General features: G+C 38.0%; 1 protein-coding gene across 9 annotated transcripts in view; it reads left to right on the top strand.

Moving 5' to 3' along the window:
- The window catches only part of LOC132380181 (protein phosphatase 1 regulatory subunit 7-like), a 140,371-nt gene that overhangs the window by 88,765 nt on the left and 27,579 nt on the right, over positions 1 to 24,027 (top strand). For all 9 annotated transcript variants that reach the window (XM_059948855.1, XM_059948850.1, XM_059948846.1 and 6 more), the window contains 4 exons: positions 1,133 to 1,256; positions 1,509 to 1,588; positions 4,821 to 4,872; positions 20,053 to 20,122. In XM_059948855.1, the coding sequence (XP_059804838.1) occupies positions 1,133 to 1,256; positions 1,509 to 1,588; positions 4,821 to 4,872; positions 20,053 to 20,122 (326 nt within the window). The remainder of the gene's footprint in view (positions 1 to 1,132; positions 1,257 to 1,508; positions 1,589 to 4,820; positions 4,873 to 20,052; positions 20,123 to 24,027) is intronic.

Here is a 24,027-nt window from a genome sequence, read left to right as displayed (position 1 = left end):
CTAAACTGTTAATTCTTTTCAGTAACTCAGAACATGTTGCTTGTGATTGCCATTATATTGGGAATGGAAATCAAGTTTTATGATCTTGAAATTTAAATGTGCAAAACATAGAGGGACATCACTAAAATGTCAAAAATACAATTTTTTGTTCAATTAAGTTTTGAAGGCTTCAATTTTAATACAAGGGGAACAGAAAATAATGTTCTGTAACATTAATAGGTATTTAGGTTTTTCAGCTTTAAATTCACTAAGTACCTTTGGTTTGGGGCTTGGTGTTGCATTTAGGTTTTCCATGTACCAAACAAACTGAATGGGTAATAAGTAAGGTATTGTAGGAATGTTGGCCTTGGTGACATCTTTATGTGGGTAAGTTATGGCTCAAAACATAATTTATTCTTGAATACACAAGCTCGACAAACATCTAAATCCTGTTGTTGCTTAAGTGGATCTAAAAGATCCGATGGCAATGTTCGAAGAGTAGAGCCTTCCATTTGAAATCCTGCTGACATCCTTCCTTCCATCAGTAATTTCTTTTATGCTCAAATAGTGATTTCATTTTGGGAATAATCTGTTGCTTGTAAATAGACACAATTGGTAAAAATGAATTTTATTAATCTTGTATTATAAAATTAGGTTTTCTGATTTTTTAATCAGTTTGAACTTCAAGAAGAGCATAAGGTTCTGGAGTGTTGCTGTGCTTTATCACTGCCCAGTATGGATTTTATAAGAGACCTTCTCTTTCAGTTTCTTGATTATATTATTTTCTCAGGACTGAGTGCTGCTAATGATGATGTAGTTTTTAATTTCTTTATGGAGCATGCATCATTACCTAAATTACAGAGAGGATCTGATCGATGTTGCTATACAATATAACACAGTGAATATATTGATGGTATTTCTCTTTTTAATGAAGAATATTACAATGTTTGCTATTTGATCAATACTTGTGAAATATATTTAAAAATAGCACCTTCATAAATAATAGTATTAAAATATTAACATTCAATAATGCATTGAAAACTATTAATTTTATGATGTCTTTACATACTTATGAAGAATGAATGCATCCTTCCTGTGATTTCTCAGTCTCTTAGGTATTACATCTATTACATTAACAGTTGGTGTTTTTCAGCTCCTTGCAGGTGTTGAATCTGGCCAATAACCAGCTGAAGTCAGTATGCAGCTTTTCCAAACAGTTCCTTAATCTTGAAATCCTTAACATAGCCAATAATTGCATTGACATGAAGAAGGAACTTGTAAGTATGATTATTTTATCCTAATTCAATGTGAGCATTATTAATACTTGTAATTTTTTATTTATAAAATTATATCAATCTGTGTGTGCATTTATATTTTCTATCAAATTTGTATGCATGGATTTGCATGTTATTTAAATTCAACTATATTTCTAATGAGAACAGCACTTGACCTTTAAAAACACCATAAACTGCAGTTGCTAAGGGAATGACGAAGTCAAGTTATTTTTGTCAAATGTTTTTTCTTTCAAGAAATTTCTGGCACAGTGTTGCCATCTGGAGGAACTACAAATAGCTGGAAACAATACCGGGACTTCAGAAGAAGAAAATGAGTGAGAACTATATTGTTTATCTGTAGGAATTATAAATCGCTCACAAATTATAGCAAGATTACTGAGTTAATATTGTATTCTGGCCTTTCAATGGGACAACATTACAGAAATGATTGTGTATACAACCTTTTAGAATTGGTAACCATGTTAAATGTCCAAACGATTTCTTCATTTAACTGAGATTGAACATTGTCTAGTTTTGATTATATGAGCTGAAAGTTCAATAGACCAGCTTGTAATAGAATCAGAGAAATCAAAGGCCATTTGGTGGCCCATAGTGCCCATGGTGACCAAGGAAAAGCTATTTAGACTAATCCTATATTCCATCTTTGTTCCAGAGGCTTGTAAGACCACAACACATTGGATAAATATTCAAATTGTTTTTAAATTATTTCTACTATCCTTTTAGGCAGGTAGTTTTAGAGCTATATCAGCCTTTGTGTGAGAAACATACTGAATCCTCTTCTAATTTGTAAATCTTCAACCAATTACCTTAGGGTTGTTGTACTCATCTTTGAACAAAATATATCTTTCCTATCATTCTGTCTAACCTCTTTTGATTTATGTATCTCATTTAAATCCAACCCGCCAACCCACCTCCCCCTCCCATTCCAAAAAAAACTCCAATGTAGCTGAATTTCCAGCTAACTGAAATACTCCAGTCTTATGCACATCTTCTTTTATCTCTGCATTGCCATCACATTTTTTCCTGTTCTGAATTGTGTGCCATATTCTAGTTGTAGTTTATCTTATGTTCTGCATGCCTATTGCAGGATCTCCCTAACTTTATATTCTAAGCCTTATCCAGCTAAGGCAGGTACTCTGTGGACTTCCTAAACCACCTTATCTCCCTGATCTTACTGCTTTTGGGGATTATGGTAAAGGATTCCAACATGCTTCTGCAGTACATTGCGTTGATTGCATATGACCTTACCTTGTTTACGCTCCCCAAGTATTTCCCTGGAATGGACTCTATTTGGTACTTTCTTGTCCATCTGACTGGGCAATTATTTTTTTTCCTGTAGTTTTCAATCTTTCCCTTACTGCCTACCAGATAGCCAGTTTTGCTACTGTTTGCAATTCTTAACCATGCTTTCTGCATTGAAAAGTACTGTTGATATATACCTCTAAAAACAAGAGAAAAGGCACTAAGCCCTCTAATCTTCCAGTCAATAAAATGCCAATTTTTCCATTATTACTCTTTGCTTTCTGCCACCGTCAGTGTTGAATTTAACTTCCAATTTCTCTTTGATCCCATGGGTTTTAATTTTACTGATCAGTCAGTTTTGTGGAGCCATACCTAAAGCAATGATACAATCCATGTAGACTATGTGAACTGTGGGATATTCATGAATCCTCATCATTACCTCCTTAAAACATTCAAATAAGTTAATCAGCTATGACCTTTCCATGCTGACTGTTTTTTGATATTTGTCTTTCCAAATGATGAATTTATATTATTTCTCAGATAATCTGTCTAATTTATAATTAATTAATTAATTAATTAATTAATCTATCCTATCCTTTTTTGAATAACAATACATTATCAGTTTTTTTTTGCTGTAACCATGCTTTTTGATGGAGAAGACTGATAAAAGATGGTCATGACCATATCGATTTTCTCCCCTGCTTTTCTTTTCAGCTTAGGGAAAATTTTATCCTGACTTGGCGATTTATCTATTTTTAAGGTTGTTAAACTTCTTAATAATTCTTCACACTCTGTGTTTATCACACCTGACATTTTACACTTCTTTATTGCAATGTTTGCATCATACCTGTCTTTTGTGAAAACACAGACTATTCATCAAGAATCATGCTGCACCTTCTGCCTTCTTACACAGATTACCTAAGTCTCTGATAATTTCCATTATTTCCTCTGTTATCCTCCTGCTGTTTATGTACTTACAAAGCATTATTAGGGTTTTGTTTGTTTTACCTGACTGATTTTCATATTCTCTCTTTGCCTCTTTAATTTCCACTTCAGTTCCATTCTTGTACTTTATATACACCGCATGTTTTTTTGTTACATTGAGCTACCCTATGTTCAGTGATATTTGGGATGAGAGAATAGAGGTGATGGAGGTGGTCTAGACTTTGGAATACCACACTTTTTCTTTGAGGGAATATATTTATTCTGAAGATGTTATCTCTTTGAATGGCTTCAGCTACTCTTATATTGATTTACTTACAATCTATTTTGTTAAATAACATTACAGTTTAATAAAACTGGCTTTTAACTAATTGAAAAATTTTGCTCCTGGTCTTTCTGTCCCTGTTCTGTACCTGCAATGGATCTGAACTATGATCACTGTTACTGAAATGTGCTCCCAAGTACATCATCTACACTTGCCCAATCTCATTCACTAAAACTGTCTAAATTTGCCCCTTTTATTGTTTACCTTGTGACATACTGATTTAAAAGACTTGCTTGAATACATTTTGAGAAGTCTGCACCCTCTACAAATTTTATAGTTTTCCTTTCCTATTATTAGGCAAGTTGAAATTTCCCACTACTATTTTGGCATCTCAGAAACCTGCCCTGTATCTTTATTCTTCTTTCTCCCACTGATTGTTTGAGGATCTACAGAATATTTCCAGTAGTTGAATATCCCTCTTAGTTCATCACGCGGTCTAATTTGTTGATATCTCTTGCATATTCATCCTTCTTATGAGTAGCAGTTGTTTCCTTGACTGATATTGAGATCATTTCTCTCCTTTTGTTTATTTCCCTCCCTGTCTTGTCTGATAATTGTGTAACTGGAAATGAAAAGAAAAAAATACACTAACAGGTCAGCGAATATCAGAGAAGAGCACAACAGTTACTTTTTGGGTTGATGACTTTTTATCAGAGCTTTAATTGCGCTCTTTTGAAAGGTCATCAGCCTGAAGAACAGTTCTGTCTCTCTCTTCCAAATACTGCCTGACTTGCTGATTATTTCCAAAATTTGGGGTTTTTTTGCTTTAAATTGCTAATATCTTTTTTTTTGACATAAGCAAGAGTTTTGAGCTGCCATTCTCTCCTCCAGAGAGCTGCAGATGTTCAATTGTTGAACATAATTAAGAAGAAATATCTGAACACCCCAGGAATTAATGGATAGGCAAGAGCTAATGTCATAGTTTAGAACCACTATTGCCTCCTCCTTTTATTAATCAATGGCAGAGTTGGTATTGCATTATACAGTGTTGAATTTGTTTCATCTAATGCTCTCACTTAACTAATGTCTTTTCCTAGGCATCTCATGCAGATCTCTTTCCTCATGCCTCATCTTAAGAGTTTGGATAAGGTAAGTATGATAACAATTTTCAATCTTGGGTAAATAAAAGTCTAAAGTCTTGTGAATTTAGATTGGAACTCCTTTTCCAGTCTATTTATTCTCTCATGAAATTATGCTGCTTTTTCCAGATGCATATGTGAAACAGAACTAAATCATACGTGCTAACACTTTCCACTTATGTAGTTTAATTTAAATGATGAATCAATCTGCTTTTCTGTCTCAATTCCTACAAACTGCGTTTCAATGTTCACTCTGCTGAAGTTAGACCATCTGAGTTATTTGGGCAGTTGCACTAATGTTGGCTGCAACTCCTTTTGATCAAGAAATGCTGACAAGGATGGGTGTGAACTGAAAGTTGGTTTAGGCTTGACTGCTGAGACTAGGTTAGATGTACTATATAGTCATGAAAAATTGTCACTTAAGGTGGAGTATGACTCCATGATGCTCCGAGGAAGGTTTAAACTAATTTGAGGGGGGTGTGGGAACTTGAGTGATCGGGTTGAGTATAGAGTAGTTGGAGAATCAACTGGATGACCTCAGGTTCATCTGGGAAAACGAGAGTTTTCTGGATGGGACCTATAGCGAGATTGTTACACCAAAGATACTGGAAGAGAGAAGTGGGGTGACGATGAAGAAGGGATGGCTGCTTGGAGTACAGGAGACCCGGGGGATGTGACTTTTGAAAACAGGTTCACCCTCTTGGAAGCTGTCGGGACAGAAGACACTGCCAGTCTGAGAGGCGGACAGGTCTGCAAGTCAAAAATTGGCGCTGAAGCAAAGCTGAGGAGACAGACATCAGGCAGAGCCGTGGTAATAGGGGACTCCATAGTGAGAGGTACAGAAAGGGGTTTCTGCGGCAACAGGTGGGATTTAAGGATGGTGTGTTGCCTCCCTGGTGCCAGAAGGACGTCACGGACCGATTGCAGGGCATCCTCAAGAGTGAAAGTGAACAGCTGGAAGTGGTAGTGCATGTCAGCACAACTGACATCCGGAAGAAGAGGAAAGAAATTCTGCAGTGAGACTTCAGAGAACTCAGAAGAAGGCTGAAAAGCAGAACCTCCAGGGTGATTATCTCTGGTTTTCTTCCAGTTCCTCGTGCCGGCAAGGGCAGGGACAGGGAGATAGGGGATCTGAATGTGTGGCTGAGGAGCTGGTGCGGGAAGCGGAGTTTTGGATTCTTAGACCACTGGGATCTGTTTTGGGGTAGGGATGAATTGTATAAAAGGGACAGGTTGTACCTTAACAGGCGGGGAACCAGCATTCTGGCAGGCAGGTTTGCCACTGCTACACAGGTGTGTTTAAACTAAGTCATGGCGGTAGGGGGGTGGGGGAGGAGACAAACTGGAAATATAAGGATGGAGTTAAAGGAAAAGAGAGAATAAGAAAAGTTAAGGAAGACAACAGAATTAATGAGGCAGAAAGCTCAAGAAGGGATTGGAGAATATGGCTAAGTGCAATAGGAATCGATGTGAAAAGTGAGAGGAGTAATGGATTAGAAGTGTTATATATATGAATGCACGAAGTATAAGAAATAAAGTGGGTGAGCTTGAGGCTCAGTGGGAAATTGGCAAGTATGATGTTGTAAGAATAACAGAGACATGGCTGCTAGAGGACCAGGGCTGGGAAATGAATATTCAAGGGTATACGTCCTATCGAAAGGACAGACAGGTGGGCAGAGGGGGTGGGGTGGCTCTTGGTGAGGAATAAAATTCAGTTCCTTGCGAGGGGGTGACATAGAATCAGGAGATGTAGAGTCAGTATGAATAGAACTGAGAAATTGTAAAGGCAAAAAGACCCTAATGGGAGTTATCTACAGGTCCCCAAACAGTAGCCTGGATATAGGGTACAAGTTGAATCAAGAGTTTAAATTGACATGTCGCAAAGGTAATGCGACAGTTGTTATGGGGGATTTCAACATGCAGGTAGACTGGGAAAATCAGGTTGGTACTGGATCCCAAGAAAGAGAGTTTGTGGAGTGCCTCCGAGATGGATTCTTAGAGCAGCTTGTACTGGAGCCTACCAGGGAGAAGGCAATTCTGGATTTAGTGATGTGTAATGAACCAGATTTGATAAGGGAACTCGAGGTAAAGGAGCCATTAGGAGGTAATGACCATAATATGATAAGTTTTATTCTACAATTTGAGAGGGAGAAGGGAAAATGGGATATGTTAATATTACAGTTGAACAAAGGGGACTATGGAGCCATGAGGGAGGAGCTGGCCAAAGTTGACTGGAAGGAAACCCTAGCAGGGATGACCTTGAAACAACAATGGCAGGTATTTCTGGGAATAATACAGAAGGTGCAGGATCAGTTCATTCCAAAGAGAAAGAACGATTCTAAGGGGAGTAAGGGGCGACTGTGGCTGACAAGGGAAGTCCAGGGCAGTATAAAAATAAAAGACAAGAAGTATAACATAGCAAAGATGAGCAGGAAGCCAGAGGATTGGGAAACTTTTAAAGAGGAACAGAAGATAACTAAAAAAGCAATACAGAGAGAAAAGATGAGGTATGAATGTAAGCGAGCGAAGAATATAAAGGAGGATAGTAAAAGCTTCTTTAGTTTGTAAAAAGGAAAAAATTAGTTAAGACCAAAGTTGGGCCCTTGAAGACAGAAACAGGTGAATTTATTATGGGGAACAAGGAAATGGCAGATAAGTTGAATAGGTACTTTGGATCTGTCTTCACTAGGGAGGATACAAACAATCTCCCAGATGTAATAGTGACCAGAGGACCTAGGGCAGGGGTCAGCAACCTTTACCACTGAAAGAGCCACTTGGACCCGTTTCCCACAGAAAAGAAAACACTGGGAGCCGCAAAACCCGTTTGACATTTAAAATGAAATAACACTGCATACAACGTTTAGTTTTGCCTTTATGGTATGTATAAACAAACTATAATGTGTTGCATTTATGAAATTGATGAACTCCTGCAGAGAAAACGAAATTACATTTCTGCATGCCACAAAAACATTTTGAACTCCGAAAAAAAGACGTTGGGTTGAAGGTTACTTTTAAGTAAAATACTCAACGTCTATTTGAGTCCTTCTTGTATTTATAAAAAACGCCAAACTTAAATTTACAGCCAGCAGCAAACCAAAAATAACGTCAGCCAGCTGTCAACCTGAAAAATAAAAGGACTATTTCACTGAACAATGAAAACATATGAATATACGTAAAATAATAGGCAATTAAAATATTTATCATACTTGGTCAGGTTGACTCACACCTGACAATGCAGTCGTATTCAGTAGGGATGGATCGATGCTTAGGGGAGTGACCGGGAAGGATAATGTGTTTTTTTCCTCTCTGAACTCACAGAAGCGTTTCCCAAACGATGTTTGCATTGCGATGATTGCAGAATGTAAATACTCCGAATTTATCATGTCGTGACCTTGTTTGAACTCTCTCAAATTGGGGAAGTGAGACAATGTGCCTTTCTGTAAATCTCTGGCAAGCACTGTCAACTTGCGCTCGAATGCCAAAACATCCTCCAACATGTGCAGGGCTGTACGTCCTTACCCCTGAAGAGCTGTGTTCAGCGTGTTCAGGTGCGCTGTCATGTCTACCATGAAGTGTAGCTTTTCCAGCCACTCAGGCTGTTCCAGCTCAGGAAAGGTGAACCCTTTGCTGCCCAGGAAAGTTTTCACTTCTTCCAGACACGCGACAAAATGTTTCAGCACCTCCCCTCTGGACAGCCAGCGATAAAAACACGTTGTAGCGGTGTGCTACACGCAGTCAGTAAACTGCAGTCAAAGATAGCTTTATTCGAACTAAACAGCCTTGCTTTTAAGCCTCCCTCATCCCGCCACCCATGGGCGCGGATGCTGCAAAAGACACGTACTCACAAACCCCCGTAGGCTATCTCCCTTAGCCTGAACGCTGGCTAATTGTGAGCCAGTTCGGATGTGTCAGGAAATGGGTCGCCCGCCACAACGTCTTATTTAGATTGTACAAGATCACCATAATCTTCAAATTTAGAATTACATTTCAAAAACTAACAAACTAACATAAAATACATTTTAATTAAATTCTGACCAATTATTTCCCAAAGCAACAGGGAGCCGCAGCACAGAAGTAAAAGAGCCACATGTGGCTCCGGAGCCGCGGGTTGCCGACCCCCGACCTAGGGTAACGGAGGAACTGAATGAAATACACATTAGGCAGAAAGTGTTGGGTAGTCTGATGGGACTGAAGGCTGATAAATCCCCAGGGCCTGATGGTCTGCATCCCAGGGTACTTAGGGAGGTGGCTCAAGAAATAGTGGAGGCATTGGTAATCATTTTCCAATGTACTATAGATTCAGGATCAGTTCCTGTGAATTGGAAGGTAGCTAATGTTATCTCACTTTTTAAGAAAGGAGGGAGAGAGAAAACAGGGAATTATAGACCAGTTAGCCTGGCATCAGTGGTGGTGAAGATGCTGGAGTCTTATAAAAAATGAAATAGCGGCACATTGGATAGCAGTAACAGGATTGGTCCGAGTCAGCATGGATTTACAAAGGGGAAATCATGCTTGATTAATCTTCTGGAATTTTTTGAGGCTGTAACTATGAAAATGGACAAGGGAGAGCCAGTGGATGTAGTGTACCTGGACTTTCAGAAAGCCTTTGATGAGGTCACACATAGGAGATTAGTGGGCAAAATTAGAGCACAAGGTATGACAGCTAGGGTACTGACATGGATAGAAAATTGGTTGGCAGACAGGAAACAAAGAGTAGGGATTAACGGGTCCCTTTCAGAATGGCAGGCAGTGACTAGTGGGGTACCGCAGGGCTCGGTGCTGGGACTGTAGCTATTTACAATATACATTAATGATTTAGTTGAAGGGATTAAAAGTAATATTGGCAAATTTGCAGATGACACAAAGCTGGTTGGTAGTGTGAAATGTGAGGAGGATGTTATGAGAATGCAGGGGGACTTAGACAGTTTGGGTGAGTGGGCAGATGCAGTTTAATGTGGATAAATGAGGTTATCCACTTTGATGGCAAGAACGGGAAGGCAGATTACTATCTGAATGGTGTCAAGTTAGGAAAAGGGGAAGTACAATGACATCTAGGTGTCCTTTTTTCATCAGTCACTGAAAGTAAGCATGCAGGTACAGCAGGCAGTGAAGAAATCTAATGGCATGTTGGCTTTCATAACAAGGGGAGTTGAGTATAGGAGCAAAGTGGTCCTTCTGCAGTTGTACAGGGCCCTGGTGAGACCACACCTGGTGTATTGTGTGCAGTTTTGGTCTTCAAATTTGAGGAAGGACATTCTTGCTATTGAGGGAGTGCAGCGTAGGTTCACGAGGTTAATTCCCAGGATGGTGGGACTGTCATATGTTGAAAGATTGGAGGGAGCGAATAGGCTTGTATACACTGGAATTTAGTGGGGAGTCCAGAACCAGAGGCCACAGTTTAAGAATAAGGGGTAGGCCATTTAGAAATGAGTTGAGGAAAAACTTTTTCACCCAGAGTTGTGAATCTGTGGAATGCTGTGCCTCAGAAGGCAGTGGAGGCCAGTTCTCTGGATGCTTTCAAGAAAGAGGTAGACAGAGCTCTTAAAGATAGTGGAGTCAAGGGATATGGGGAGAAGGCAGGAATTGGGGTACTGATAATGGATGATCAGCCATGATCACAGTGAATGGCGGTGCTGGCTCAAAGGGCTGAATGGCCTACTCCTGCATCTATTGTATATAGTTTGATGCAGTGTAACAGTGTGACTGTGAGGAAGGGCAGGTAAATGTTAGGACAAGATTGCAGTCAGTGGGATGATTTGAAGTGTAACATGGTATAAAATACAAAGGATGATGAATACAGGACTGAAGGTGTTATATTTGAATGCACACAATATCTGGAATGAGGGAAATGATCTTGTAGCACAGTTAGAGATTGGCAGTTATAGTGTTGTGGGCAACACTGAGTTGTTACTGAAAGAAGATCACAGTGCTCTGTTGATAAAAAATGAAATCAAACCCCTTAGAAAGAGGTGACACAGGATTGGAAGGTGAAGAATTCCAGTGAGGAGAGTTAAGAAACAACAAGGGTAAGAAGCCCCTGATGGGCCTCCAAACAATAGGCAGAGTGTGAGATATAACTTACAATGGGAGATTGAAAAAAAAAGTGTAAAAAGGTCAGTGTTATGATAGTCATGGGAGATTTCAATATGCAGGCAGATTGGAAAAATCAGATTGGTGCTGGATCCCAAGAGAGAGACATCAGTACAATGTCCGTGAGATTTTTTTTTAGAGCAGCTTATGGTTGAACCCACTAGGTGAAAGGCAATTCTGGGTAGAGTGGTAGGTAATGAACCAGTTTTGATTAAGTCAATGAATCTTTAAAAGGTAGTGATCATAATATGATAGAATTCACCATGCAGTGTGAGAGAAAGAAGCTACAGTCAATTTATTAGTATTCCAATGGAATGAAGGGAAATACAGAGACATGAGAGAGAAGCTGGCCAAAGTTGTGTGGAAGGGGACATTAGAAGGGATGACAGTAGAACAACAATGGTTGGATTTTCTGGGAGCAATTTGAAGGTGTAGGACAGATACATCCAAAAGACGAAGTATTCTAAACGAAGGATGAGGCAACCAAGGCTGACAAGGAAATTAAAGGTAACATAAAAGGAAAACAGAAGGCATATAATATGGCAAAAATTAGTGGAAAGTTAGAGGACGGAAGCTTTTAAAAACTAGCAGAAGGATTTTTTTAGTTGCCATATTTAGTATTTTATCTCAGTCTTTATTGTGGAAAACAGCAGCATTATGCCAGAAATTTGAGTGTCGGGGCAGAAGTGAGTGTAGTTGCTATCACAAAGGAAAAGGTGCTTGGGAAGCTGAAAGGTTTGAAGGTAGATAAAGCACCTGGACCAGATGAACTACATACCAGGGTTCTGAAAGAAATGGCTGAAGAGCTTGTGGAGGCATTAGTAATCATCTTTCAAGAATCACTAGATTTCGGAATGGTTCCAGAGGACTGGAAAACTGCAGATGTCACTCCACTCTGAGAACAGAGTGAAACAAAAAAAAAATTACTGTCCAGGTAGCCTGACTTCAGTTATTGGTAACATGTTGGAGTCCATTATTAAGGATGAGGTTTCAGAGTACTTGGGGGGTACGTGATAAAATAGGCATGGTTTTCTGAAGGGAAAATCTTGCCTGACAAACCTGTTGGAAATCTATGAGGAAGTAAAAGCCAGGATAGACAAAAGAGAGTCAATGGATGTTAACCTGGATTTTCAGAAGGTGTCTCACATTTAACAAGATATAGTATTACAGGAAAGATACTAGCATGAATAGCAGGAGATAAAGAGGGCAAATAAAGGAGGGTTTTTCTGTTTGACTGCCAGTGACTAGCAATGTTCCGCAAGGGTCGGTGTTGGAACTGCTTCTTTTCATATTATATGTCAATAATTTGGATGATATATTTGATGCTTTGTGGCCATGTTTTTAGATAATATGAAGATAGGTGGTGAGGCTGGTGTTGCTAAGGAAGTAGGGAGCCTGCAGAAGGACTTGGACGGATTGAGAGAATGGGCAAAGAAGTGGCAGATGCAAGATAGTTTAGGGAAGTGCATGGTTTTGCACTTTGGTGGAAGGAATAAAGGCAGAGACTATTTTTTAAACAGGGAGAAAATTTAAAAATCAGAGGTGCAAAGGGACTTGGGAGTCCTCAACCTGCAAGGTTAACTTACAGGTTGACTCAGAGATAAGGAAGGAAAATGCAATGTTAACATTCATTTTGAGAAGACTAGAATATCATAACAAGGATGTAATACTGATGCTTTATAAGGCATTGGTCAGAACGCACTTGGTGTACTTTGAGCAGTTTTGGGCCCCTTGTATATGAAAGGATGCACTGGAATTGGAGTGGGTCCAGAGGAGGTTCACAAAAATGATTCTGGGAATGAAAGAATTAATGTATGAAGAGCATTTTACTGCTCTGGGTCTGTATTTGCTGGAGTTGGGAAAAATGAGGGGTTGATCTTATGAAAACTTTTGAATATCTGTTGAAATCTATTGAGTATTGAAAGGCTTAGATAGAATGGATGTTTCCTCTACTGGGTAAGTCTAGGACCAGTGGGCAGAACCTCAGAATAGAAGGAAGCATCCATTTGGAACAGAAATAAGGAGGGATTTCTTGTCCAGAGGGTTGTGGATTTGTGGAATTCATTGCCACAGACTGCTGTGGAGGCCACATCATTGTGTATATTTAAAGCAGAGGTTGATAGGTTCTCAATTAGCTAGGGCATCAAAGGTTACTGAGAGAAAGCAGGAAAGGGATAATAAATCAGACATGCTGGAATGGAGGAGCAGACACGATGGGCTGAATATCCTAATTCTACTCCTATGCCTTTTGGTCTTATGGTCTATAATTTGAATTTAAAATGAAAATGGAACAATTACACTACTGCCACCAGACACTTGACAAACAATACAAAGGAGATAGAAAATAGACCCTAAGACCATAAGATATAGGTATTCCAGGTCTTTAATATTCTAGCAAAGTGCATGACCATACACTTCTCTACACTGTAATCCATCTGCCACTTCTATGCAACACACATAAAATTCTGGAAAAACTTAGCAGGCCAGGCAGCATCTGTGGAAAAAAGTACAGTCGATATTTCAGGCCAAAACTGGACTTTACTTTTTTCCATAGGTGCTGCCTGGCCTGCAGAGTACCTCCAGCATTTTGTTCTTTTTAAATCTTTTTATTATTATTATTATTATCCAAAATACAAGAGTACATCAAAGTAAGTAACACTTACAATGTCTCAAAAGAGAAAAAAAACAATATTAAGGATTGAAAAATATGGTGACACAAAAAAAGAGAAGAAAAGAAAAAAACCCCTAATAAAGCAAGAAAAAGGTGCGGGAAAAAAAAAGACCCATTAGGTGTTCAACCCCAGAGCCATGCGTCATACCAAAAGCTTCTAAAGATAAGCATTAAACTGCCAGCAAAAAAAAATCATACTAAAATTTACAATTAAATCGTGGAGAAAATCAATTAACTCAAATGGTAATAAAGAGAAAATGAACCCCATCTTTTCTCAAAATCAAACGTAGGTTCGAAGGTTTGATTTCTAATTTTCTCTAAACTAAGACATAACATCACTTGAGAGAACCATTGTGACAGAGTGGGAGCCGACGTATCCTTCCACTTCGACAAAATGGCCCTCCCAGCTATCAATGTAACAAATGCAATAACATGTTGGTCAGACAAAGAAATACCACGAATATTTTGAGGTGTTATTCCAAAGAGCACAGTTAATCTGTTAGGTTGTAAATTAATTTTAAGTGCTTTAGAAATTGTAGAAAAAACTGACTTCCAAAACTGTTCCAGTACAGAACAGGACCAAAACATGTGTGTCAGTGTAGCTGTCTCAGTTTTACATCGATCACAATAACTATCAACATTAGGAAACATTTTAGACAGTCTCTCCTTCGTCAAATAGTAACGATGTACAATTTTAAATTGAATCAATGAATGGCTAGCACAAATCGAGGAAGAGTTAACCAACTTCAGGATCCGCATCCAGTCGTCCGTTATAAAAGTCAAATTAAGTTTCTTTTCCCAATCTTGTTTAATCTTAAAGAAAGGGCGCTTACCTCATTGTAATAATAAATTATAGATTCTTCCAATGGAACTCTTCATCAAAGGATTCATACTCATAATAGTATCTAACAGGTCGGCCTCTAATATGCAAGGAAAATTACTTAAATATTTTTGTAAGAAATATCTAACTTGAAGGTCTTGTAAGAAGTGTGAATATGAGAGAGAGAATTTATCAACTAATTCTTCAAAAGACATCAGTCTATCTTCTTTAAATAGATCCAAAAAAGAATTAATACCTTTATTTTTCCCAAAATAAAAAAAATTGGATCACTCAAAGAAGGCTTTAAAAAATAGTTTCGATAAATTAAACTACAAAGTTTAAATTTTTTAAGATTGAAAAAATCAAGGAACTGGAGTCAAATTTGTAAAGAATACTTAATCACAGGTTATAAATTTAAATTAGCAACTTCAGCTAATTGTATAGGTAGAGCAGCTCCCAATAACGAGGTTAAATAGAACTGTTTCACAGCTTTCAATTCCAAATCTATCCAAATTGGCTGCTTGATCTTATCAACCCAGTATAACCAAAAGGACATATATTGCACATTAACAGCCCAGTAATACATTCTTAAATTAGGCCAAGCAAGACTTCCATTCTTTTTCAATTTTTGTAAGTGACATTTACCAATTCTTGGTCTTTTATCATTTCAAATAAAAGATGAGATAATAGAATCAATTCAATCAAAAAACTTCTTAGTTAAAAAAACAGGGATATTCTGAAATAAATATAAAAATGTTGGTAAAATCATCATTTTAACCATATGGATGCAGCCAGCAAGTGAAAACGTAAGTGGGTTCCATCTGCTAAATAAATACTTCATAGAATCTACCAAGAGAACAAAATTAGCTTTATAAAGATCCTTATATTTTTTAGTGATTATAACACCTAGATATCTAAAGGAATCCATAACTTTGAAAGGAGTATTATCATTGTGTGTGTTGCTGGGATTTCCAGCATCTACAGATTTTCTCTTGTTTGTGATTTGCCACTTCTTTGCCCATTTTCCTAATCTAAGTCCTTCTGTAAACTCTCTGCTTCCTCACCATTCCCTGCTCCTCTATCTATATTTGTATTGCCTGCAAACTTAGCCACAAAGCTAACAATTCCATCATCTGAATCATTGACATATAATGTAAAAAGAAGCGGTGGCATTACTGACCCCTGAGGAACACTGCTAGTTACTGACAGCCAACCAAAAGCAATCGCAAGAAAACTTCCTTTCTACCTTTAGAAGTTGTGTAATATTGAAACACAAGCTAGACATGTAACAATACCTTCCTGAATTAAACCCATCAATTTCAACAACATTTGGATGGAGTTTGTATTTTGCATACTCATTACATCAATGCCAGGTTGTGAAAATATAGAATTGCTCACTGCTAATGAATGTAACCCACTTAATTAAAAAAAAACACATTGCACAGATCATTTTCTCAAGAACTCCAGTGTGTTTTAAAACACTTACATTAGCCTATGTTTAGGCATCAACCATTGTGAATGATGCAATGCAGTCCAGGTTGGTTAGATTAACATAGATCTTGCCAATGGATTTGAGTGCTAGTGAGAAGTAATTGTCACTAATAACCGTAGGTCTCCTTTTTCTCAGCTATCACGGGGGACAAGACAAGGTTGTCCATTAAGTCCTTTGTTATTTGATTTAATATTAGAACCCATTACTATTGCTCTTCGTGAAGCCAAAAATATTCATGGGATTTTTATGAATGAGACCATGCACAAGATCTCTCTATACTCTGATGATTTATTGATATATATATATCAAAGCCTGAAGAATCTATTCCTGCTTTGCTAAAATTATTTGACAAATTTGGAGATTTTTCAGGATATGAAATAAATTTTAGTAAAAGTGAATTACTTCCTTTAAATGAATCTGTCTCTATATATGATAATATTCCTTTTAAAGTTACAGATTCTTTTAGATATTTAAGATATTTTAGATATTTAATTACTAAAAAATGTAAGGATCTTTATGAAGCCATTTTTCCTCAGTGGACTCTATGAAGTAGATGTGGTAGATGTTTAGTAGATGGAGCCCACTTACATTTTCACTTGTCGGCTGTATTCATGTAGTTAAAATGATGATTTTACCAACATTTTTATATTTATTTCAGAATATTCCTGTTTTTTTTGACTAAGAAGTTTTTTGATCAGATTGATTCTATCATTCTATATTTTATTTGAGATAATAAAAGACCAAGAATTAGTAAATATCATTTACAAAAGTTGAAAAAGGATGGGGGTCTTGCTTTGCCTAATCTAAGAATGTATTTTTGGGCTGTTCATTTGTGATATATGTCCTTTTGGTTATATTGAGTTGATAGAAATGATCAGCCAATTTGGGTAGACCTGGAACTGAGAACTGTGAAACAGTTCTATTTAACCTTGTTATTAGGAGTTGCTCCACCTATACAATTAGCTAAAGTTGCTAATTTAAACCTATACCCTGTGGTTAAGCACTCTTTACAAATTTGGCTCCAGTTCCACAATTTTTTAATCTTAAAAAGTTTAAACTTTGTAGTTTATCGTAATTACTTTATTAAACCTTCCCTGAGCGATCCAATTTTTTTTACTTTGGAAAAACAAAGGTATTAATTCTTTTTTGGATTTATTTAAAGAAGGCAGATTGATGTCTTTTGAACAATTAGTCGATAAATAATCTCTCATATTCACACTTTTTACAACACCTTCAAGTTAGACACTTTTACAAAAATATTTAAGTAATTTTCCTTACATATTGGAGGCTGACTTGTTAGATACTATTATGAATATGAACCCTTCAATGAAAGGTTCTATTGGAAGAATTTATAATTTACTATTACAATGGGATAAACATCCTTTACTTAAGATTAAACAGGATTGGGAGAAGGAACTCAATTTGACTTTTATATGGACGCGGATTCTGAAGCTGGTTAACTCTTCTTCAATCTGTGCTAGTCATTCACTGATTCAGTTTTAAATTGTACATCGTTACCATTTGATGAAGGAGAGACTTTCTAAAATATTTCCCAATGTTGACAAGTATTGTGATAGATGTAAAACTGAGATAGCTACACTGACACATATATTCTGGTCATGTTCTATACTAAAACAGTTTTGGAGGTCAGTCTTTTCGACAATTTCTAAAGCATTCAGAATCAAGTTACAACTTATGAATTGACAGCTTTTTGGAAGAATTCCTCAAAATATCCATGGTATTTCTGTGTCTGACCAACATGTTATTGCGTTTGTTACACTGATAGCGAGGAGGACCATCTTGTTGAAATGGAAGGATATATCAGCTCCTACTTTGTCACAATGGTTCTCTCAAGTGATGCTGTGTCTTAGCTTGGAGAAAATTAGAAGTCGAACCTTTGAACCTTTATTTGATTTTGAGAAGAGATCGGGCTCATTTGCTCGTTATTATCATTTGAGTTAACTGATAGATTTTCTCCATGATCTAATTGTAAGATTTTTTGATATATTTTTCTTTCTTGTTGGCATTTTGATATTTATTTTTAGAAGCTTTCTGTATGACGCATGGCTCCAGGGTTGTACCTCCAATGGGTTTCTTTTTTCTCACTTTTTTTGCTTACTAGGGTTTTTTTTTTATTCACAAAAATTTTCAATCTTTAAGATAATTTTTTTTGAGGCATTCTAAGTGTTGTTACTTTGATGTACCTGTGTTATTTTTGAATAATAATAATAATAAGATTTGAAAAGAAAGAAGTAATTTTCCTTTATTGGCATATTTACCCATATATTTGTAACTTGCAGTTTGATAGAATATTATTGAAAAATACAGTAGCTCAGTATGGACTGAATTAAGAATTGTGCTGTTCCTGCAGTTTGTGGTCTGTGGTTTCTTGAACTGAAGTTTCTGATGAGAGCAAAAATTCTTAGAAGCATTTAGAACCTTCAAAATTAGAGTGACACTTGCAGAAAAGGAAATCCACATTCCATAAGTTTCTCATTCACAAGGAAGCAGGTGGTATACACAATTTTTCATGGAGTTCCTCGATTTTCAGGTAGTTTTTGTCATCTTTGTCTGTAAAGTTACCAAGTATATAATTCAAAGTCCATCTGATAATGCTAAAGATGGTTTGGTAAGAAATGCCGTTTAGTCACCGAAGGTGGCTATTTGCATTATACAATAGCCTGAGGCTTATAGGGTAAGGTCTGAAGTGACCCTTGACCCTACTGGTAGCGACTTGCAGGCTAGCTAGTAAAATGTAATATCTTTCTGTAATAGTATCTCCGGTAAATTGTAGCATCTTTACATGTTGTTCCTTAGACAATTCATGTAATCCATCATCTTTCTATAGTGCAATGTAACTTGTCCCATTTAATTTCTGTTTCTCTTACATGAGTAAAGAATTAATGTGATAAAGAAGCATCCACAAAGATTAGTAGCAAAAATTTTGTGCAGCAAAGTGCTTATTCAATGGGGCCAAAACCCTTAGTAGTCACAAAGTTTATGCATTGGTTCCTGTAGTGCAAAACTGTTAAGGTCATACTTAATGAAGTTGAAGATCATAAGACACAGGAACAGAATTAGGCCATTCATCCCATCAAATCTGCTCTGCCATTTTATCATGGCTGATCCATCTCCCTCTCAACCTCATTCTTCTGCCTTCTCCCTGTAACCTTTGACATCCTGACTAATCAAGAACCTATCAACCTGTGCTTTAGAATGCTGTGGACCCCAACCATGACACCTAGGATGTAATATATCATCCACTTAAACCTATCATATCCACAGAATCTCATGTCTACTCCTCTAACTATGGAATCCCCTAACAGTACTATAGTCCTCTTCTTCCCAGTTCCTTTCTCAGCAACAGCACCAAACTCAGTGCCAGAGATCCAGTAGCTATAGTTCCCCTATGTATATCATCTCCCCCAACAGTAGCCAAAACAGTATGTTATTATTGAAGGGAACGGACACAGGGACTGCCCATTTCCTTTCTCTCTCTTGACAGTCACCCAAATAGCTGCCTCCTGCTACTCAGGAGTGACTGCCTCCCTGTAGCTCCTATCTGTCACTTCCTCAGTTTCTCGAATGAGCCAAAGGTCATCGAGCTGCAGCTCTATTTGATTAAAACATTCTGTGAGGAGCTGCAACTCAGTGCACTTGATGCAGATTTGGTTACTGGGGAGGCTGGAGGACTCCCAGAATTTCCACATCTCACACAAAGAACACAACATGGCCCCTGAGCCATTCTCACTCCTCTAACTATGCACTAACAGTTGAAGAATGAAGAAGAAGAAACTTACCAAATACTTACTGGCCCAAGCCTGTTCTTGCCAAAGTTTCTTCAATCTAACACTGGTCCACTCACACAATGGCTGCTCTGCTTGCCCCTCCCTTATTCTTATTTGTCCTTGCTAATGAATTGCAATTTGATTGAGCCACCAGAAAACGCTGAAAGCCTTCAAAAGCTCCTTTTTATGAGAGTCACCTCTTCTCTCGCTCCTAATTTGATTGGGCCACTGGAAAACATTAATAGCATTGGAACTGCTATTATTGTAGCAGCTGGTTGTACGTGCTTAACAAAACAGATGAATAATTGATCATTGTTGTCCTCCTGTAGGTTATCCTTAATGATTCTTCAAACAAAAAGCTGAAAACTCTAGTTATTCCAAAAACTGCATTAGCCAATGGTAAGTAACTCTATTGGAATTACTAAGCATATCACACCGAACACAGCTATACTTATAGATTTAATATTGTTGGTCACTAAACATGGTAGAGTCTCCCTCATCTCTCATGTTGAAATTTCATCTTGAAACACCGTTCTTCCAGGATATTACTCCTCACATGTTTTCCATATAGAAGTTTTATTCTGCCCAAATCTTGACCATGTTTTATTTTATTACACAAAACATTGTTTATCCTTAAAATACTTAGAGTGCTGACAGCATTGCTGTCTTTGATAATTCAGTACAGCTTCTGTTTACTGTAATTGTTTTGATTTTTTTTTGTGTTCTTGCTTCTGCCACATTTTAGTTGAAACCGATCAGCTGTGATCATCATAAAACTATCAGCCCATCACCAAGAACATCACCTACCTCTTCAATTTAATTTTGTTCTCGTTTTAATATTTTTTTTGAAATTGATGGGTTTGATTCAGGAAAGTATTGTTAGAGCCATAGAACCATTGAACATTACAGCACAGAAACAGGCCTTTTGGCCCTTCTTGGCTGTGCCGAAACATTTTTCTGCCTCATCCCACTGACCTGCACCTGGGCCATATCCCTCCAAACCCCTCTCATCCATATACCTGTCCAAGTTTTTCTTAAATGTCAAAAGTGAGCCCGCATTCACCACTTCATCTGGCAGCTCATTCCACACTCCCACCACCCTCTGCTTGAAGAAGCCCTCCCTAATGTTTCCTTTAAACTTTTCCCCCTTCACCCTCTGTTTTTTTTTCTCCCCTGGCCTCAGTGGAAAAAGCCAGCTTGCATTCACTCTATCTATATCCATCATAATTTTATACACCTCTATCAAATCACCCCTCATTCTCCTACACTCCAGGGAATAAAGTCCTAACCTATTCAACCTTTCCCTGTAACTCAGTTTCTCAAGTCCCAGCAACATCCTTGTAAACCTTCTCTGCACTCTTTCAACCTTATTAATATCCTTCCTGTAATTAGGTGACCAAAACTGCACACAATACTCCAAATTCGGTCTCACCAATGTCTTATACAACCTCACCATTACATTCCAACTCTTATACTCAATACTTTGATTTATAAAGGCCAATGTACCAAAAGCTCTCTTTACAATCCTATCTACTTGTGATGACACTTTTAGGGAATTATGTATCTGTACTCCCAGATCCCTCTGTTCTACTGCATTCCTCAGTATCCTACCATTTACCTTGTATGTTCTACCTTGGTTTGACCTTCCGAAGTGCAATACCTCACACTTGTCCGTATTAAACTCCATCTGCCATTTTTCAGCCCATTCCTCCAACTGGTTCAAATCCCTCTGCAAGCTTTAAAAACTTTCCTCGCTGTCCACTACACCTCCAATCTTTGTATCATCAGCAAATTTGCTGATCTAATTTGCCACATTATCATCCAGATCATTGATATAGATGACAAATAACAATGGACCCGGCACTGATCCCTCTGGCACACCACTAGTCACAGGCCTCCACTCAGAGTAGCAATCCTCCACTACCGCTCTGGCTTCTTCCATTGAGCCAATGTCTTATCCAATTTACTACCTCTCCATGTACAACTAGTGACTGAATCTTCCTAACTAACCTCCCATGCGGGACCTTATCAAAGGCCTTATTGAAGTCGATGTATACAACATCCACGGCCTTCACTTCATCCACTTTCCTGGTAACTTCCTCAAAAAACTCTAATAGATTGGTTAAACGTGACCTACCACACACAAAGCCGTGCTGACTGTTTCTAATAAGTCCCTGTCTATCCAAATACTTGTAGATCCTATCTCTTAGTATTCCTTCCAATAATTTATCTACTACTGATGTCAAACTTACTGGCCTATAATTTCCCAGCTTACTTTTTGAGCCTTTTTTAAACAATGGAACTACATGAGCTATCCTCCAATCATCCGGCACCTGACCCGTGGATATCGACATTTTAGATATTTCTGCCAGGGCCCCTGCAATCTCAACACTAGTCTCCTTCAAGGTCCAAGGGAATACCCTGTCAGGTCCTGGGGATTTATCTACTCTGATTTGCCTCAAGACAGCAAGCACTTCCTCCTCTTTAATCTGTATAAGTTCCATGACCTCCCTACTTGTTTGCCCTGTTTCCATAGACTCCATTCCAGTTTCCTTAGTAAATACAGATGCAAAAAACCCATTTAATATCTCTCCCATTTCTTTTGGTTCCATACATAGCCGACCACTCTGATCTTCAAGTGGACCAATTTTATCCCTTACTATCCTTTTGCTCTTAACATACTTGTAGAAGCTCTTAGGATTATCCTTCACCCTGACTGCCAAAGCAACCTCATGTCTTCTTTTAGCCCTCCTGATTTCTTTCTTAAGTATTTTCTTACTCTTTTTATACTCCTCAAACATCTTATTTCCTCCCTGTTGCCTATACATGTCATACATCTCTCTCTTCTTCTTTATCAGAGTTCCAATATCCCTTGAGAACCAAGGTTCCTTATTCTTATTCGTTTTGACTTTAATCCAGACAGGAACATACAAACTCTGCACTCTCAAAATTTCTCCTTTGAAGGCCTCCCACTTACCAATCACATCCTTTCCAGAGAACAACCTGTCCCAATCTACGCTTTTTAGATCCTTTCTCATTTCTTCAAATTTGGCCTTTTTCCAGTTTAGAACTTCAATCCGAGGACCAGATCTATCTTTATCCATGCTCAAGTTGAAACTAATGACGTTATGATCACTGGAATCAAAGTGTTCCCCTACACACACTTCCTTCACCTTCCCTAATTCATTTCCTAATAGGAGATCTAATATTGCACCCTCCCTAGTTGGTACATCAATATATTGATTTAGAAAACTTTCCTGAACTCATTTCACAAACTCCAACCCATTGTTATGTCTTTAGCTTATGTTTCAATATTATACAACTTCCAAAGGTAGAAAGGAAAGCATCTTGTGATTGCATGTAACATGCATTAAGGCTTTCCTGACTAAAGGAAAATTGAAATCTAGTTGTGCAGGTATTATTTTGTGTTTGACAGATATTTCTTCCAGCACCATCCTACAAAAAGAGTTACCAAAAACCTGATCACTCATAAATCATCATCATCACCTGCCTCTAAACATCCAGCCCCCATGCTTGCATTACCACTCACCCTGCATGTTTTTCATCCTCATGATGCACAACCTTTCCACGTTGAAGAATACACTGACACAGTTCCCTCCTATATCAACTTTTATGAAGATGCCTGCATCCCCACTAAAATAATCACCAGCTTCAGCAATAAAAATTTCTAGTTCAACGAAGAGTTTAGACAGCTGTGCCTGGAGTAGGAGGAGGCCTGTAGGAGTGGAGATAAAGGGGAAGTTCAAAAAAGGTCAAGTACAAGCTGGAGAAGGCAATCAGAGCTGACAAGTACTATATTCAGCCAAATTTGAAAACCATTTTTCTGCAAATAACTTTTCTTCAGTCTGGAAAGGCTGCTGGTCCATTACCAACTACAAAAAGAAGGCACCCACCACCCCCCCCCCCAACCCCAATGATGTCCCCTGTCCCAAACCAGTTAAACGAGTTCTACTGCAGATTTTACTCTCATTTCAAAGACTTGCTCCAGTGCCTATTCAGCCTGACTGTTATCATAATATAGAACTTTGACTTGTCCAGTACATATATTAAGATGCTCTTTGTTGATTTTAGTTCAGCCTTCAATGCCATCATTCCTCAGCTTTTGCAGTGGATATTCTCTAAACTTAACATACCTGGTCACATCTACAGGTGGAACATAAACTTTCTTTTTGACATTAGGCAGTACATGAGACTAGGCAAGAAGATCTCCACATTCCACTCAGTCAACATTTGTGCAATATAGGGTATGTTGTCTTCACTCTCCTATTTTCCCTCTATGCCAG

The sequence above is a fragment of the Hypanus sabinus genome, chromosome 23 (genome assembly GCF_030144855.1).
Source record: "Hypanus sabinus isolate sHypSab1 chromosome 23, sHypSab1.hap1, whole genome shotgun sequence".
Taxonomy (NCBI): Eukaryota; Metazoa; Chordata; class Chondrichthyes; order Myliobatiformes; family Dasyatidae; genus Hypanus; species Hypanus sabinus.
The sequence above is the reverse complement of the archived record's forward strand: the minus strand, read 5'-3'. Positions and strand labels throughout refer to the sequence as shown.